The following is an 18,475-nucleotide window of genomic DNA, read 5'->3' on the forward strand; positions in this document are numbered from 1 at the left end:
AGGCAGCAAATACCTGGAGAATTGCCAATACACAAGCTCTCCTAGCACATTATGACAGAGCACACTATGACGAACTGGAGGGATTACTACAACACCTACCAGAACCCTATAAGGCAAAAACTAATGACCTAATACAGGAAGGGAAATTCATTACTAACGCATCCATAAAATGCACCCTTGATGTAGCTGATACAGCCGCTAGGCCTGTCAACACTAGTGTATTGCTACGCAGGCATGCCTGGCTTCGCATTTCAGGTTTTAAAAATGAAGTGCAGTCTACCATACTCAATCAACCAATTAACCAGGATTTCTTATTTGGACCTGCGGTGGATACATCGTAGAAAAGATGAAAAAAGACACTACACCGCTAAGTCCATGGGTGCACTTCAATTTCAACAGTCTAGAAGCTCTTTTCATCGCTCCTCCTTTCGAGGCACAGGCAGAGGCAACGCATCACAAACATATTAATCATATAAAAGTAATACACAAGGCACCTTTTAATAAAGGCTCCAATAGAGGAGGTTATAGAGGAAACAATAACAAGGGCAGAGGACGTGGTAATAATAACACCCGAGCCTCCACCGCCACCAAACAGTGACTTTCTAACACTCCCTCTAGACCACTTAACACCAGTCGGAGGAAGATTAACACAATTTCTACCAGTCTGGAATATCATTACCACAGTCAGGTGGGTGAGACAAATTATCCAGTATGGTTACTGCCTGGAACTCAAATCTACTCCACCCAACATGCCACCCACACCGTCTAAGGTCCAAAGAACACATCACGCTATTACAACAGGAGGTGAAATCCATGCTAGAAAAAGGTGCCATAGAGCGAGTCCCATTACAACATCTAGGGACAGGGGTATACTCTCTATACTTCCTCATTCCCAAAAAAGGCGGCTACCTCAGACCTTTGAACCAATACATCCACTCAGATCATTTCCATATGATCACTCTACAACAAGTACTTCCACTACTCCAGCAAGGCGACTTCCTAGCAACATTAGACCTCAAGGATGCATACCTTCACATACCCATACATCCAGCTCACCGGAAATACCTCAGGTTCACAATAGAAGGTCAGCACTATCAATTCAAAGCCCTCCCCTTCGGGGTAACCACAGCACCAAGGGTGTTTACAAAATGCCTAGCAGTAGTGGCAGCACACCTCAGATGGCAACACATCCATGTGTTCCCCTACATCGACGATTGGCTCATAAAGGCCAATTCGTACGTACCGTGTGCCACCCATACCTCACAGACGATCCAGCTACTGCACAATCTAGGATTTTCAATAAATTACCCAAAATCACATCTGAAACCCTCCCACATACAGCAATATCTGGGAGCAACAATAGACACCTCCGTAGCAAAGGCATATCCAAATCCAGCCAGAATAGCCAACATACAATCTCTGATTCAAAAGTGCCAGCCACAACACTCCCTGCCAGCTCGAGTGTTCATGCAGCTTATAGGCATGATGGCCTCCTGCATATTCATCGTCCCTCATACTCCGCTTCAAATGCGCCCCTTACAGGAATGCCTAGCACACCAGTGGAACCAAGCTCAAGGAAAACTAAAAGATCTAGTGTTGGTAGACAGTCGCACTTACCGCTCTCTGCAGTAGTGGAACCCACAAAACCTTTCCAAGGGGCGACTGTTCCAAGAGCCGGTTCCACAGGTAGTATTAACAGCGGACACATCACTGACAGGTTGGGGAGCCCATCTCCTTTAATATACAGTCCAAGATCTCTGGACAGTCAAACAAAAGACTCACATATAAACCACTTAGAGTGAATGGCAATATTCCTGGCAATGAGAGCTTTTCAGAAATACTTGTGCAACAAGACTGTGTTGATCCGGACGGACAACATGACAGCCATGTACTACATCCAGAAACAGGGGGGCACCCACTCTTTGCAACTATGTCACCTAGCACAGAGCATATGGAAGTGGGCAATTCCTCAAAACATGTATCTCCTGGCAGAACACCTCCCAGGGACAGAAAACCAGATAGAAGACCTACTAAGCAGACACAGTCAGCAATACACAAATGGGAGATTCATCCTCACGTTCTCCAACCATTCTTCCAAAAGTGGGGACACCCAGACGTAGATCTGTTGCCACAAACGAAAACTCAAAATGCCCGTTCTTCGCCGCCAAGTTCCCACACCCGTTGTCACAAGGCAATGCTATATGGATGAACTGGTCAGGCAGATTTGCGTACGCTTTTCCACCAACCCCAATGATTCCATTAGTGGCACGCAAGCTAAGGCAACAGTCACTCACAATGATCCTGGTTGCTCCCACATGGGCAAGACAGCCATGGTACACAACGCTCCTAGAACTCTCAGTAGTTCCTCACCAAAGACTGTGCCTCTCGCCACAACTGCTAACGCAGAACCATGGAGAAATCAGGCACCCAGATCCCAATCAGGTGAACCTAGCGATCTGACTCCTGAAGTCTTAGAGTTTGGATATCTTAACTTGCCTCCAGATTGTATGAACATTATCAAAGAAGCTAGGCGTCCCACTACCAGAGCATGTTACGCAGCTAAATGGAAAATATTTGTAATGTACTGTAAAAATAATCAAATCAATCCATTGGATGCCTCCATCCAAAACTTAATCTGTTACTTGCTACACTTTTAAAGATGTAACCTAGCATACTCATCCATAAGGCTACACCTTGCTGCTATAGCAGCATAACTTCAAAACAGACAACACGTGTCCCTATTTAGAATCCCACCTATCAAAGCTTTTATGGAAGGACTTAAAAGAATTATCCCTCCAAAGCATCCACCTTCTCCAGTCTGGAACTTAAACATAGTACTTACCAGACTCATGGAACCTCCCTTCGAACCACTTCATTCATGTGAACTACAATTCTTAACATGGAAGGTGGCATTTTTAATTGCTATTACCTCCCTCAGGCGAGTGAGTGACCTACAGGCACTAACCATTCAGGAACCATTCATGCAAATTCACCACAATAAAGTAGTTCTGCGTACAAACCCAAAATTTATGCCAAAAGTTATATCCACTTTTCACTTCAATCAGTCCATAGAATTGCCAGTTTTCTTTCAAAACCCGCAATCTGTAGCTGAAAGAGCCCTACACACACTAGACGTTAGAAGAGCTCTCTTATATTGCGTTGACAGACCAGAATCATTCAGGAAGACAAAGCAACTATTTGTCGCTTTTTCACCACAACATAAGGGCAATCCCATTTCCAAAGCAGGAATAGCCAGATAGATTGTTAAATGCATTCAAATATGCTATCAAAAAGCAAAGCGCACTTTAACAGTTCCCCCTAAAGCACACTCAACGCGTAAAATGGGGGCATCCATGGCTTTCCTAGGAAATATCCCCTTAGAAGACATATGTAGGGCAGCTACATGGTCTACCATACACACTTTCACAAAACACTACTGTGTTGACGTGCAAGCCAAACAACAAGCTGCTGTAGACCAGGCTGTCCTTAAAACTCTATTTCAAACCACTGCAGCTGATACAGGCGACCACCGCTAGAGGAGAAACTGCTATACAGTCTATGCTAAGATATGAATTCAGCAGCCCACATGCCTCGAACGGAAAATGCTACTTACCAGTATGCATCTGTTCTTGGCATGTAGGGCTGCTGACATTCATATCGACCACCTTCCTCCCCGGTGCCTGTCACAGATGCATGGTTGTCTTCATTACATACATTTACATGGTCATCTCTTACTTTACTATACTCCATCTTTGACACAATGGCGAAAAGCAATCTGAGGATGGAGAAGATGCCCATGCGCACTGTAGTCCACGGGAGGAGTCACCCATCTTGTGATACTTCGAAGACTCTTCCAAGACAACAAGGTGCAAACATCCGGACCCATCACTAGGCAGCGATCTATGTTAAGATATGAATGTCAGCAGCCCTACATGCCAAGAACAGATGCATACTGGTAAGTAGCATTTTCCTACGTAAGGCTGTTGGGGGATAGGAAGGGTTGGGTTGGTTAGTTGAGTTTGTTTGTTTGGCAGGCGCAACCTTCAGTGAAGGTCAGTGTATCTGCAGCTGCCTTTAAAATAAACATTCATGGTCTGTCTATAAAATAGGCTTTTACTGATCCTAGAAGATTTATTACTCAGCCGGACTTCTCAATTGTGCCCTGTTTGGCTAACCAGACCACCGTAAAAATCACAATCTGATACTTTCTGAACAAGACCACTGTACAGTCCTCCTAGCCAGACCACTGTACAGATCCCTTCTAGCCAGACCGCTGACTAGAGCCCTCTGTGATCCATATCTAACAAGGACAACAAGCTCCACCTCTCCGATTCACACTGGGTCAAGCCTTATGTGAGACGGACCCAGCCAGGACCTCTTAATGCAACTTTGTCTAAAACTTACCATGCTAGGTCTCTGTACCGCAACGTTGTCGGATTTGTATCTAGTCAGGCCACATTAATCGTTCTATGATGCTCACTTGACAGGGGTACTTTACTCAAGCACAGTCTGTTACATCAAACCTTGCCACTGCAATTACACTGCATCAAATCCATATGTAGCCAAACCAACCTAGTCCAGCGCTTTTGACTTGCACCTTGCCATGGAAGACATCTACTGTGATGCAGACAAGGCCAGATTACGTATACGTTGCCCTTTCTATTGAAACGCAGCCAGCCTCCTTTGCCCATGCGCTGTCAGGGCCAGAGAATGGGGTTAGCTTTGTTGGTAAGAAGTCTGGATTGGCCACCATTCCATCTCTCGAAGATGGGCATATGTTGTATATTATGTAGGTTACACTTCAGACAGACCGAGACATTTTGTTTACTTACAGGGGATTTGAAGCCTGTCCATTGCTTACCATAGGTTGGCTTCATCGTAATTCATTTGCTTGCTTTTTGGTCAGTATGTGTCGGCTTGACTTCCTCTTGTGTTTGGCGATCCCCTGTAGCATGGCCCTTGTATGGCTTCCTTGCTCTGTGTCCTTCTACAGCTTGCGCTTTACTATTTACTTTTTATCTTATTGTGGAAGCATTCCAGAAGAGTGCTTGTTGCTTGTCCCCACCTTCCCTCCCTCCCTCCCTCCCTCAAATTGCTTGCACCATCCCACCCCTGCCCGCCTCCCCTGGTCTGTCGTATTGCTTGTTCACTGTCGCCCTCCTCCCCCTGTCTGTCGTATTGCTTGTCACCGTCGCCCTCCTCCCACTGTCTGTGTTGTCCCCACTCCCTCCCTCATTCTGTTGCTTTCCCCAGCAGGGGACAGCATCAGGTAATGTTAATAGAGTGGAATCAGAGCGAAATATGTCTTAATCAGATTGGAGCGGAGGGGATAGTCTCCTTTTTTTTGTACTTCTTTAATATTTGCTGTGTCCTATAAATGAGAAGTTGAAATTGTGTTTAGAAATTTTCAAAGGTTCAAACGGGGAATTCTTTCCTGCTGTCAGACTGGAGGAAAACTGTGGACATTGGTGTTTGTTCTCTTTCAGCAAAATGATAGGTCTGCGGAAAATCCCTTTTGCGGAAGATGGATTAAAGGATAGTACAATTAATGTGCCTTTCTTAATTAGCATTTGCAAAAAACAAGTGATGGACTGAATGTGGATCAATGTCACACACTCCCCCAGTCAAAAGATCTGGGCCCAAATCCATCGTTTTTTTGCACTCCACACCACCCTGGGTCAGATAATGGCTTTATGCAAATCAGCTCTGACCCTGTTGCCCCATGGGAACAGTCCAGTCCGAACTACAACAGCCATATCTTTCCCAGACCGGAATCAAGCATCCGAGGACCGGACCGGTTTCGAGGTAACACCTCTCTTCAGCCCGGCTAGCTTGACTCCAAGTGGTGTGGAGTGCCTGGGACCCACGTCTGGGCATCCCCAGCGCACTTAGGGCGGCAATTGCAAAAAACAACAAGTGATGGACTGAATGTGGATCAATGTCACACACTCCCCCAGTCAAAAGATCTGGGCCCAAATCCATCGTTTTTTTGCACTCCACACCACCCTGGGTCAGATAATGGCTTTATGCAAATCAGCTCTGACCCTGTTGCCCCATGGGAACAGTCCAGTCCGAACTACAACAGCCATATCTTTCCCAGACCGGAATCAAGCATCCGAGGACCGGACCGGTTTCGAGGTAACACCTCTCTTCAGCCCGGCTAGCTTGACTCCAAGTGGTGTGGAGTGCCTGGGACCCACGTCTGGGCATCCCCAGCGCACGTAGGGCGGCAATTGCAAAAAACAACAAGTGATGGACTGAATGTGGATCAATGTCACACACTCCCCCAGTCAAAAGATCTGGGCCCAAATCCATCGTTTTTTTGCACTCCACACCACCCTGGGTCAGATAATGGCTTTATGCAAATCAGCTCTGACCCTGTTGCCCCATGGGAACAGTCCAGTCCGAACTTGCATAAAGCCATTATCTGACCCAGGGTGGTGTGGAGTGCAAAAAAACGATGGATTTGGGCCCAGATCTTTTGACTGGGGGAGTGTGTGACATTGATCCACATTCAGTCCATCACTTGTTGTTTTTTGCAATTTCTTAATTAGCATGGCATGATCTGCTTAGAGGGTCCTGCTCTGTGTTGCATTTAAAACAGAATTTGACAAACCATCTCATTAGCATCTATTTTGGTCAGTAAAATTCTTTACTGATTTGAAAAATACTGATCATAAATTGGGCCAGTTTTTGGGCAACCAGTAAATGGTACATCTGGCTCAGACCTTGTTACTGATAATTTCACAATAAATGGACACCATCTCGTCCTGTGTTCGGCATGTGGCCCAGTTACACTGTAGTGATCCAGGTGTACCCTTGAGACCCAGATATTTCTTGAGTTACTTGTTTAAGTCCTAATGCACTTCAAGAATTTGCCATTAAAATTATTTACCTTAAAACTTAACATTGAATTCTTTCTTAAATCACTCTGGCTTTGGGTTTCAAGTATCTAATCAAATAAGTCAGCCAAGATCTGGCAGTGTCGTCCTAGAAAGAACTGTCCGATAGATTGTCATGAGTGTTTAATCCCACATGGAGCAGCGTGTATTATGATTGCGTGTTTTCCTTGTGTTTGATTACCATGCTGTCTTTAAGAATTATAAAAGCTGCCTTCGTGTAGGTTCCTGCTTTGTTGTTTTCACTGGGCGGTACATTATTTCAGTGCATGGGTACATGAGAACAGTTTCACAAAAGTCAATAAACTGACAGCTGTGAGGCTCGCTTTCTGACCCAACTTTTTGGGATCTTTCTTTACAAGTCTGGGATGTTTGTCAATGGGCTGTCCTGCACGTAGACTGCAAATGAGATGGAAACAAGGAAAATATTGAGAATAATGAGGACAGAAAGTGAAATATAAGCTGATGAAACGATTGCAGTTTGCGGTGTAACTGCTCCAGTGTCCCCCGGGGAAATCTTCCGGTTCCTCAGACTAAGGAGTCCCGGGGGAGGTCATTAAGGTATCCGTCAGTGCCAGAGTGAAGCCGCTCTGTAGCCTTCGTGTTCCCTGCACCGGTTTCCCTCTTATTAAATGTGTCTCATCATTTAAATAGCAATATTAAATAGACCTCCATATAGCAGGTCAGATGAGACACTTCTAATAGAAAGTGAATGAAGTGATTTTAATTGACTCCCAGCACGTAGCCTGTAACTCAGTGGAAACCACTGCATACTTCTGATAGTAAACCTTGAAAGAGTGCATCTTATTTTATTTATTTTATTTTGATTTTAGGAGTTTTATATACCACTGGCACGATCAGAGCTCTTTACAGCAACGTAAACAGAGTATTGAGCAGTTAACAGTACATTAGTAATAAAAGGTACTAGATAGAATCCAATTCAGTATCATGAGGGGGAAGGCTTCCGTTCCGTCAGAGTGCAGGAGTTAGGCTGAGGAGTCGATGCATCCGATGAACTGGCCTTGGAAACTTGTGTTCTAATCCTGATATAAACGTCTCCTGGAGCTTGCATCTGAGGATCTGCTATTGGGCCCTGCCTCTGGCGGTCTGCCACGTGAGCTTGCGTCGGGGTGGTCTGCTAGTGGGAGGTGCCTCTGATGGGTCTTCTGGTGAGGCGTGCCTGCAGGTGGTCTGCCAGCTCTGTGTGCCTCGGGTGGGAGTGGGTGGGGGCTGTCTGCCAGCTGACACTTTGCTGTATGCATATACCTCTGGCAGTCTGCCAATGAGCTTACCTCGGGTTGGTCTGCCATTGAGGTGAACATCTTCCTGGTCCCCCAGTGGGGATTGCTCTAGGTGATCTGCTACTGGAGTGCGCTTTGGGTGACGTTTTGGGCTGTCCGAGGTGGGGTGCCATTTTATTTCTACTTTTCTCACTTTTTTTGTTTGCTTCTTTCTTAGGGCTTCCAGGGCTTCGGCTTCGGAGATGGTGGTTTCCAAATGTCCTTCGGCATTGGTGCTTTTCCCTTCGGTATTTTTGCTACAGCCTTCAATATCAATGATGGACGGCCCCCTCCAGGTAATAAAAGGGCAGACTTTGACTTGGGGTCTTCCTGGAGTGCCTGTGCTCATTGTGTTTATGTACACCTGCGTTTTCAGTTTGTGTGTCTCGTCCATTATTGTTATCCTTTGTAACAGTCCATCTGCGTTCTTGTATTTATTTGCATGCAATGGAGCTCTGGTTGTTGGCTGCACGTATGAGAGGATTGTGCTCCTGGCGTTATATTATTAGTAAAGTGCCTGGTGCAGCCTGAGGCTGCCTCAAAGTGCTAGAAAGTACAGAGGGATTGAGGAAGAGCCTTGTTAATAGAAAGAGCAACTACACCTGGAGGAGTGAGGGTGCATAATGGATAGCCATCCTTGGACGCCTGGTTGTTGGGACAGGAAGGTGTTTTGTAAGGCAGGGACAGTAGCGGCAAGAAGTAGGGAGTGACTAAGGGTAGGCGATTGAAACGGGAGGAGAATAGTGCCTGTGAAAGGGACTCAGTCCTGCAAGGAGTAAATGATCTCTTCTTGTGTATGAGCAGATTCGGGTCGTTGGCTATACCACTGTTTTGCATGACATCCTTGCCGTTTGTCTGGACCTATGTTTGGCATGGGCTTCCCTGGCTTTAGTTGTTGTAGCTTTATATCTTCGTTTTGCATGAAGTCCAGGCCATTCTCCCTACCTTGAGTGAGGTCCTATTTGCTCTCCCCACGCACGTGTGTATGGAGATGCTGGTCATTGACTCTACTTGTAACTTTGCCATTAGCTCTGGTTATTTCTTAAACAATCTATGTAGAGTATGCTGATGTATTTGTTTATTCTTTTGAACAGCTTGTGGAAGGATGGCGCGATCTGTTACTGTTCTTTCTGCCTCCGTGTTGGATAAGGTCTTTGTCTGTTGGCTGTGGCTTCATGTGGTCTTCTGGCCTGGTGTTTGGCTTTTATATGAAGCATATGCTCTTGGCTATTAGTTCGACCCCTCTAGTGAGGATGGGAGGCATAGGTGCATATCAATCACTCTTCCTTCATATGTATTCAGGTCCTGGTAGTTGGTGCTGCCTCGTGGGTACGATACTTGCATGTTCTTTTTTCTTCTCTTCAGTGAAATGAGGTTATGTCCATTGGATCCATTTAAAACGAATATGTGCTGTTACATACTGTGATCATTTTGATCGCGTTGTAACATCGCAGTTTTTACAACGCAAGTCGTTAGAGCGTTTTGCGCTGGACTTAGGAATAGTAAGATTTACTATTCCAACACCAGTCTACGTACAGTAGGGAAGGTGTTGGAATAGTAAATCTTACTACTCCTTAGGTTATAGCTCCGTCCAGCGGAAGTCGATGTTACAACTTGCGTTGTAACGGCTGCTTCCTAACTGCATTGCGGTGTAATCACAGCGATGTAAAGGATGTTTCCCATTTAAAATACCCTCCAGATTGTTGGACCACTGTATGAAATGAAGCCATACTTGTTGTTTCTACTTAGGGTGGAAAGAGGTTCTGGTCATTTGCACCACCTCCAAATAGACTATACGCAGGTCATTTCCCCTGCTCTTGTGAGGAAGGTGCACAAAGTAATTGGTTCTATGTGATGTGAGACGTCCTGGCTCTGGTCGGTTGGGTTCGATCGGTGTCTAATTGTGTGTAGCACGAGTCCTGCTTCCTATACTTGAGGTGAAACCTTGTGTCTAAGGGTCTTGTGTGCTGAAAGAAGTCTTGATGCTTGGTTGGATGTTTGTGCAATCGGAGCTGTCACAGGGGTTTGGTTGTAGGTGTTGTAGTTTAAGTTCCTGTGTAGATGTGCAGTGACATGATCTTACTTTGCTTTCCAGCTGTCCCGGGAACACCACAGTATGTTGATGAGCAGTTCCTGTCCCGGCTCTTCCTGTTTGTGGCATTGGTGATCATGTTCTGGCTGCTGATTGCGTAGCCAGCATCTCTTCCAACAGAGAGTAAACTATATCAAGGTTGGCATTGGACCATGAGCTGGCCAATATCTTGGACCTCCCTCCACATCCCATGTCTCTTCTGTTCCCCCACCCGGCCCGCGTTCTACCTGCTCTCGTCAGATGCCGCTGTAAACCCTGGTATCCAGGCTTTTGGCATAGGCCGCAACTTTGACACACACTTCTTCCTTAGTGGAGATTTATGATCACATACTGCAGTGAGGAACGTCGAAGCTTGGCACAGATACACAACTGGATACAGTGGGTGAGATCGCCCGCATCCGCACAAAACCACGGTGATAAGACCCATAGCCCAGCACACCGCTACAGTCATCTCTGGCACAAGAAACCAAACAGTTCAGCAAAGACTTCCCAAGAATGGAATCTGGAATCAGTGATCAATGGGCTCATGCTTGGCCCGATGTTGATACTTTGAGTAATCGCCATACTTGGAACTTGAAAACATCCAGCTCGACTGTGGCCTCCTTGGCAGAGCTAATGGGAAGATTGTGCACTTTGGAAAAAATCTCAACGCAGACCGAGTGGAATCAGATAGAATAGGACATCTACACAACTCAGTGAGCGAAATACTTAAGGCCGAGGTAGCACGGTCACACCCAGGTCTGGGGTAGGATGATAGAAGGCACACACAGCAGAGACTGGAACCCGCACTGCAGGACCAGGGTGTAGGGCTGTGCGTTGTCCAGAAAAGACCTAACCCAGAGAAGGACAGCCCAGGCCGCTGTGGTCTGGGAGCAGCGTGATGCCAAGTAGATCAGGTGTGGAGTAGCGCCGTTCTGCTTTTGCATGTAGACCTGCAGTTTTTTGCCTCGTGCAGACATGTGGTGTATTTGAGTTTCAGGCTCCTTATTGTAAGAGCCTGAAAACCTGTATACATTTGCATGTTTGCTCTCTCTGTCCCTCTCAAAAATGACCTGCTCCTATGTGGTATCCTGTGAGAGAGCAACGGTGTGTTAATGCAGCCGGTTACACAGGAGCTGAGCCACAGATGTAGTTTGCAGAAGTTTGTACAGTTCCCACTGAGAGTTGTCAAATGATGTCCTGCAGTGGGCCGAGGGTGGCAGCTCTGTGACCCATCTCCCCATGTAGACCGCGTCACTGCCTCTTGGAACCTGCTCTGATGCTGTTGCACAGTTCAGGGTGGTGCTTCTCGGTTCCAGCCCTCAAATAGTGTGGGGGAAGAGTTCAACGAAAGCCTGAAGCATTGGGGTCGCCCTTCCTGCAGGTCCTGCCTCTAGTCCGGTGGCATGGATGGTTCTCACACGCGTTGTGCCTCGTGAAGCTACTCCGGAGCGAGGAGACATGTCCAGCAGTATTTGTGCTCCCAGGTCCTGCACGCCCTGCAGCATTTGTGATCAGAATGACATTGGTGGGCTGCAGGGCAGGTGCGTGGAGCTCAGACCGCCTGCAAGGACATTCAACTATTGGCCACACGTGAGCCTTCTCCCAGCAGATGCTCCATTGCAAACGTGGGCTACATCAGATTAAACATGAGTGCGGGCCAGGGATGACGAACTGCAGCTCAAATATTCTACTGCCATAACTCCTCTAGGTAGAAAGGGGACGCTAGGGGGCGCCAGTTGTGGATGCTCGTTGCTGCTACTGCTGTGCCGGCCTCCACCGCCAGGAGGTAACCCAGGGAGGTGCCAGCGCCTGGTGTGGCCGTCGCAGCGCTGTCATCTTGGTGGCTCCAGTGACTCAGCGCCCTGCCTGTCTGAGTCACTCTGCTGGAATGCCTGCCCTCCCGAGTGCCACGACTGTATCCACTTTTGCCCTGCTTCCCTCTACATATTTTGCTGACTCTGTGCCCCCACAGCACTGTCCCTGCCTCTCCGCAACTCCCACAGCAGCGCATTTCTGTGCCTGACTCGGATCGCCTTCGCCTGCTCTCCTTCGATCTCCCTTCCCAGCTTTCCATATTTTAACATTTGCAAAATTCAGATTTTTAAAAAGGGCTGTGCTTTCATCTCTCTCGCTGGCCTACGGTTATTTATTTTAATGTCCTACCTTGGGAGTATCATTGGGTGGAAACTGTAACTGAGCAGGAGTGCTGATCTGGATTTCTGAGCCTGCGTTGTGGCTGCTTTTCTGTGCGTGCTGTGGGACGTCTCGGTCCTGAGTTTGTGCCTGTTCGCCTCACGTGGCCCGTGCCCTCCTCCTGCTCCTGTCTGTGGAGGTGCAAGAGTTGACCTTTTTGCACTCGAGGAAGCCTGCTGTGGCATCACACACTTTAGGCACCGTCTGACCTGCTCAGTTGCCTCACTTGCCAAGTATTTTGAAGTTTCAAATGAACTACAATAAAAACACGTATTTAAAAAGCCTGTGTTTATTCTTTTCTGCCGCATGCAGGAAGCTCGTGGCCTCAGGTAGCACTTCTAGCATCTCTGCCTGACAGTATTGGGGTGCTGGTGTGGTTGTGTGACCCCACTGTATCTTTGAGAGACGCGTGCTGGGATACAGCCATGCTAAACAGTGTTTAGTACCAAATTTTAGGAGGGAAAGACGCCACGCTTTGGTATTTCTCTGCACTAATATTTCAGCAGCAGCAGCAGGCACCCCCGACTAGAACGAATACACTGAAGAGATGCCAGGCCTGAAGGAGCAAGGACTTGACTGGTAAAATAACTGTAATGTGAGTGAACTGAGCTGCAAAATAACTGAGGTGAGTGAACTGCAGTGGGTCTGCCATAGTGCAATGCAGGAGAACAAACTTCAGCATGTGCGAACCACACCTGTGAAATGTAAACACAAAGTTCCTTGTGGCAGCATTCTCCTCGCAGAGGGCCTGGTGCTGGCATTTGACTTCTCTGCTTCTGGTGCCGGCATTTGACAATCACTGTGCTATAGCCTTATTGCCCTCGGCCGAGGGCTATACTGGTTGTTAAAGACTGCAAATCAGTCAGTGGTGTAACAAAGGTCCCCACAGTGTGGGAAAAGGAGGGTGGGGTCTGTACTCCAAGATGCCCCTTCAGCACAATACCCTGGCCGAAAGCTCCTGAGTGAGCCTTGATGGGGGCCCCTCCATATACTTTGCAACCTACCTCCCTCTCCCTCCCCCCCCAAGTTTCGTTATGTCACTGGAATGCGAGCAATAATTAGGAAGAGGGCCTTTAATAACAGGTATACCCTGAGGCAGGAGGGCTGTCAGTCAGTCAATCAATCAGTAGATTTGTAGCATGCTACTTGTCACCCGTGAGGGTATCCATCTGCTGTAAAGCTATTGGAACATTCTATCTGCTGAGGGTAGAATGTTCTTAATTAAAAAGCGTGCAAGCAAAAAGACAAACAGTAGAATGTTGGAGCAGAACGCCTATGCCAGCGCTCCGACCTTTCTCATGTTCCATTTGGTGGTAGAATGCACGGTGCCTTTCGCTGCAGCCTGGTGTAGCAGTTGTCTGATACCAACATCTGCCCATAATGTTCCTAGCGCCGGCATTTGCTGCCTGGTATTTATTATAGCCCGCTACGCTATACTGGCTAGTAAAGGCCCGCTGAATCGTTAAAGGCCCGAGCCGAAAGCGAGGGACTTTAACGAAACAGCGGGACTTTAATAGCCGTATAGCCCTGCTACGAAAGGCTATTCGAACATTCTGCCTCTAGAGGGCAGAATGTTCTAACAAATTAAACAAAGGGTTCTCGAAGCTCGAGGGGATATAAATCCCCTCAAATTTCGAGAAGCCTTTGTAGAACATTGGAATGTTGCTCTGCGGGCCTTTACCGCCCCGTAGAAGCAGGGAGAACTCTATTGTCTACAATGGAGCTCCCAACATTCCAATGTTCTAATATATTTTATGTATAAAGTTCTTAGACTCTGACAGTCTCACTGAGATACCAACACAACAGAAAGCCTAAGCAGAAGACAGAAAGAATCCGAGGGTTAGCAAAATAAAACATCTACGGTACTCTTGTGAAGGGCAGACATTTCTTCAGTTTCCTCCGCTTTAGAGGTTTATTGTTTCCTACTCTTGGGGGTAGAAATCTGAGTGATTGCCTGGGCCAGGTCCCTCCGATCCAAGATATATATATATGGAATGAAAGCAGATTTTAAGAGGGCTAGGAACAGGTGGCAACATATGTATGAGGCGGGAAACAGCATTTACAAAATGTTCTAAGCCACACCTGCCGTTTCAACGCAAGCGGAGCCACGCATATGCCTGGTTAAGGCAGTCAGCAGTCTAGATGTAGAGCGGATGGGCGGGAAGAGGAACAGGAAGGGTCGGGAGAAGGACCCAGATGCTGCTTGGGAAGTGGGTCAGGGGCTGGGTTTTGGAGGGGGTAGTTTTAGGGCTCAGGGTGGGGGAGCTGGGGGTCACGGTAGTTTATTGGGCAGGGGGCTGGGTTTTAGAGCTCAGAGTGGGGAGTTGAGGTCGTTTTTAGGGCAGGGCTGGGCTGGGCTGGGGTGGAGTGGAGTGGATTGCAGGGCTGGGGTATCTTGTTTTAGGCCACAGGGTGGGGGACTGGAATATGAACTTTAAAATTAATATACCTTTACCAATCCGGCCTTTACAACAAAATGTGTTGTAAAGGCATACGTGATAAAGACGCAGTCGTGGTTCAGACCGCATTGTTTAAGCATGGGTGTTTAAGACATGCATTGTATCATTCAACCATCACAGGCGCACTTGCTAATTCAGATTTCCCCTTACTGCAGAAAGAATAGTAGGTCAGGCACATGCTCCTTTCTCCACTGCCAATCGGTGTACCTCCTGCCAAGCTGCTGACACATGAACATTCATCACAACAAATGCGCCAGTTGCATGATGGGCCTCCAGATCAGCAGGCAGACACAAGTGTAAGGTGATACAGTAGTCCATTAAATAAGGCAAATGCTGCATCTTGATGTTCCTTATGGGGCAAGAGGAGGGCCTTCAAAAGCCTCAACAGATAGAAGCCGTAGCTGGCCATTAAGTGGCCTACACTTTCACAGAACCTCCTGATCTAGCCTGACTCCCAGCAAATTGTGGTGAGGGCCACAGTGTACTGTTCCAGTGATCGAGTTGTTTCTAATGACCCTCTGCTCGAGCTTGCTAACGGTGTGAATCAGGAAGTTGTGGCCCATCCATCAGTGAATGGCCTCCACACAATCCTTCAATTTCAGCATGATCTAGGAGCCTGTTCGTCCAGCCTGATGATAAGCAGGTTATGAACTGTAAGATAAGGCCCTGCAACCAAATGACCTACTTGGGTCGGACAGAACATAACATAATAGGCACAAGAGTTACATTTATAGAAACAGAAGTATTTTATTGTCTCGTAAACCACTTTTTTTGTTTAAGGTTAAAACACCACAATCTTTTTTTTAATTACATACCTGTTCTCAAATTTAGGGGATTATTTGCATTCAGGAAATTCTTCCTGCTCTTTATACCAAACTCTCAACCATACCCTTGATCAAATCAAAACACAACATCTTATAGGATAAGATAATGTAAAGGAAAGGTTGATGGAATACTCTGCCTAAAAGTAATTGCAATGTCGATCATTTCATATTTTGTTAGTCGTAGACCTTCACCAGGACACAATATTTTTATTGATTCTGGTCATGCAATCTCAGGTCCTCATACATGCGGGATAGGTGGAATTTTTAAACAGACTATTGTTTTGTAATTGCATTTATATAGCGCTTACTACCAGTGGCGAGGTGTTGAAGTGCCTTTTCGGCAAGTAGCACACAACTAGTGAAATATGAAATTAATTGCAGTGGTGGATATGTTAGGCTGTTATTTGGATTTAGAATAAAAGTGGAGCAATAGACGAGCTAAAGGTTTGCATTTATATAGCTCTTGCTACCGCTTATGATTTGTTGAAGCTCTTTTTTGGCAGGTAGCACACAACTCTGGAACCCAAAGAGGATTAGTGGTGAAGTAGTCTAGGAAAATATGAAAATAATTTGAGCGGTGGACATGTTAGTCTGTTTGGATTGAAAGGTTAGTGGAGGATATGGAAGAGGGAAGGGTTTGTATTTATATAGCGCTTGCTACACCCTGATGAGATGTTAAAGCTTTTTTTGGTGGGTAGCACGCTACTCCGGAACCCAAACAGGATTAGTGGGGAATTAATATAGGGATATATAAAATTAATTTGAGTGGTGGACATGTTAGTCAGTTATTTGGATTGAAAAGGAATAGTGGGAGGATAGAAGAGGGAAGGGTTTAGGAAGTTATTTTTTGAGGGGTTTCATAGCAGTAGGTGAGGATTTGGGATGAGTAAAGGGGAGGGGGAAGAGCCAGAGGGAAGGGTTTAGAAAGGCTTGTTTGGGAGATCTGAATAGTAAAAGAGGTATGCGATGATGCAAGGAGAGATAGAGGAGGGAAGAATCGAAAGGATTATTTTGAGAATCATAGTGGTGGTATAGGGTTTGGGATGATTGAGTGTGGTATAAGGTGGGAAATAGGGTAGTGCATTGGCGAGAATAGTAGAATGAGGTTTGAGATGAGCCAGAGTGGAGGTAGAGGATATTTATTACATAACTCCATTCATAAACGCTTGTGGAAGTTGGAGGACAGTGAGGGAGAAAAAGGCACAGGCAGCCATTTTAGAGAGCACACAATAGCAGAAAACCGAGCTGGAGGAAGGAGTGCCGGCCTATGTACATTAAGTTACCCCAAGACCATCACTCGCACTATTATCTATACAAACACCTGATCTCAAACTCTCATAACTTCACCAAAAGGCTACAGTTTTGTGGTTGTTTTAAAGTATTAAACCCTAAACTTAACAGTGACATAGCAGTATAAATACCCCAGTATAGTTAGGAGAAATACCCTGCCTACCCTGTTCTATGAAAACACGCCTCAGTGCCCCAAACCTGCTCACCGTTTAAGCAACAAAAATGCATATTCAGGTTAGTGCACACCAGCCCCAAATAGTTGGTCCCAACAACCACTTGATACCATGTATGCACAAACAACCAACTGGCAGTGTGCTTGAACGACCGTCCCCTTGATCACCATGAACCCCGTACGTACCAGGTAACAGATTTTCAAGACATTCCTGGAATTCTCAGCTTGCCCGTCCTTTCGTTAGAATCACAACCAGATGCCAAGAATAGGACCCCTTTCAAACCCCAACTCCTACCCAATACCGGTGACTTCTCGTCCCATTGTTCCATACACTTTCCCACATGCGTTCCCTTCGCCAGCAATACCTTCCCTTGAAGGCACACAGCTCTTTAATCACATTTTCTTTGTAGTTTTGCCCCATTATTCCAGCCCCCTTACCTGCGGAGTCCTGGGCAAAGGCTGCCCGCTGCTGCCGGGACTGGCGGGTCCCTGGTGGTCCCCTCTGCTGCGTGCCCCCCACTCACCCAGCCGGACCGCCATATGCTGGAGGGGGCTCCATGAGGACCCGTGGGTGGCAGGGTAGGCACGGGCGGGCGCGGTCAGCAACTGGTTCGGAGTCTGGATGGCGGCTATGCATAATACACAACATCAACACACTACCGCAATAATACAGCGACATAACCTAAAAATGCAACCCAACAATGTGGCACAAAGGGTAGGGTGGAAAACACAAGATGATGGATGGAGTGCTGAAACATGTCAAACAGTCCCAGATTTGGGTTTAATCCACCGTTCTTTTGCTCAATGTACCACCCCAGTTTGGAGCCAGTCATATGCAAAAAAAGTCTCAACCCTGTTCGTCATGGTATCAGTCCAGCCCGAACTGCCAGGCCAGGTCCTCCCTGGACTGGAAATGAGAATCCTGGAATCGGTTTTGGGGTATTACCCCTCATCAGCCAGGCCACAGTGAGCAAGGGATCCACGCCTGGACATACCCTAGGCCACTTAGGGCGAACATAACACACACACACACCTAGATGATGGACGGAGTGCTGAAACTTTTCAACCACTCACCCCAGTCACAGATCTGGGTTTAATCCATCATTCTCTTGCCCACCATGCCACCCCAGCCACATGCATAACATTCTATATAGGACTATAACATTGTGATAAATATTGTACAGAGTCAATAAATGCTAAGCTATCAGGCTTGAATTCATTCTTTTCTTGATATTATTTAAGTATCTAAACGATCAAATTTAGGAATGACTAATTCCTCTATTG

At 46.6% G+C, this 18,475-nt stretch overlaps 1 protein-coding gene across 3 annotated transcripts in view; it reads left to right on the forward strand.

The window, feature by feature from the left end:
• Positions 1-12,727, forward strand: part of RNF185 (ring finger protein 185) — a 111,865-nt gene extending 99,138 nt beyond the window's left edge. For all 3 annotated transcript variants that reach the window (XM_078667707.1, XM_078667706.1, XM_078667708.1), the window contains 2 exons: positions 8,358-8,475; positions 10,275-12,727. In XM_078667707.1, the coding sequence (XP_078523833.1) occupies positions 8,358-8,475; positions 10,275-10,372 (216 nt within the window). In that variant the 3' untranslated portion in view covers positions 10,373-12,727. The remainder of the gene's footprint in view (positions 1-8,357; positions 8,476-10,274) is intronic.
• The last annotated feature ends 5,748 nt before the right edge of the window (positions 12,728-18,475 follow it).

The sequence above is a fragment of the Lissotriton helveticus genome, chromosome 11 (genome assembly GCF_964261635.1).
Source record: "Lissotriton helveticus chromosome 11, aLisHel1.1, whole genome shotgun sequence".
Taxonomy (NCBI): domain Eukaryota; kingdom Metazoa; phylum Chordata; class Amphibia; order Caudata; family Salamandridae; genus Lissotriton; species Lissotriton helveticus.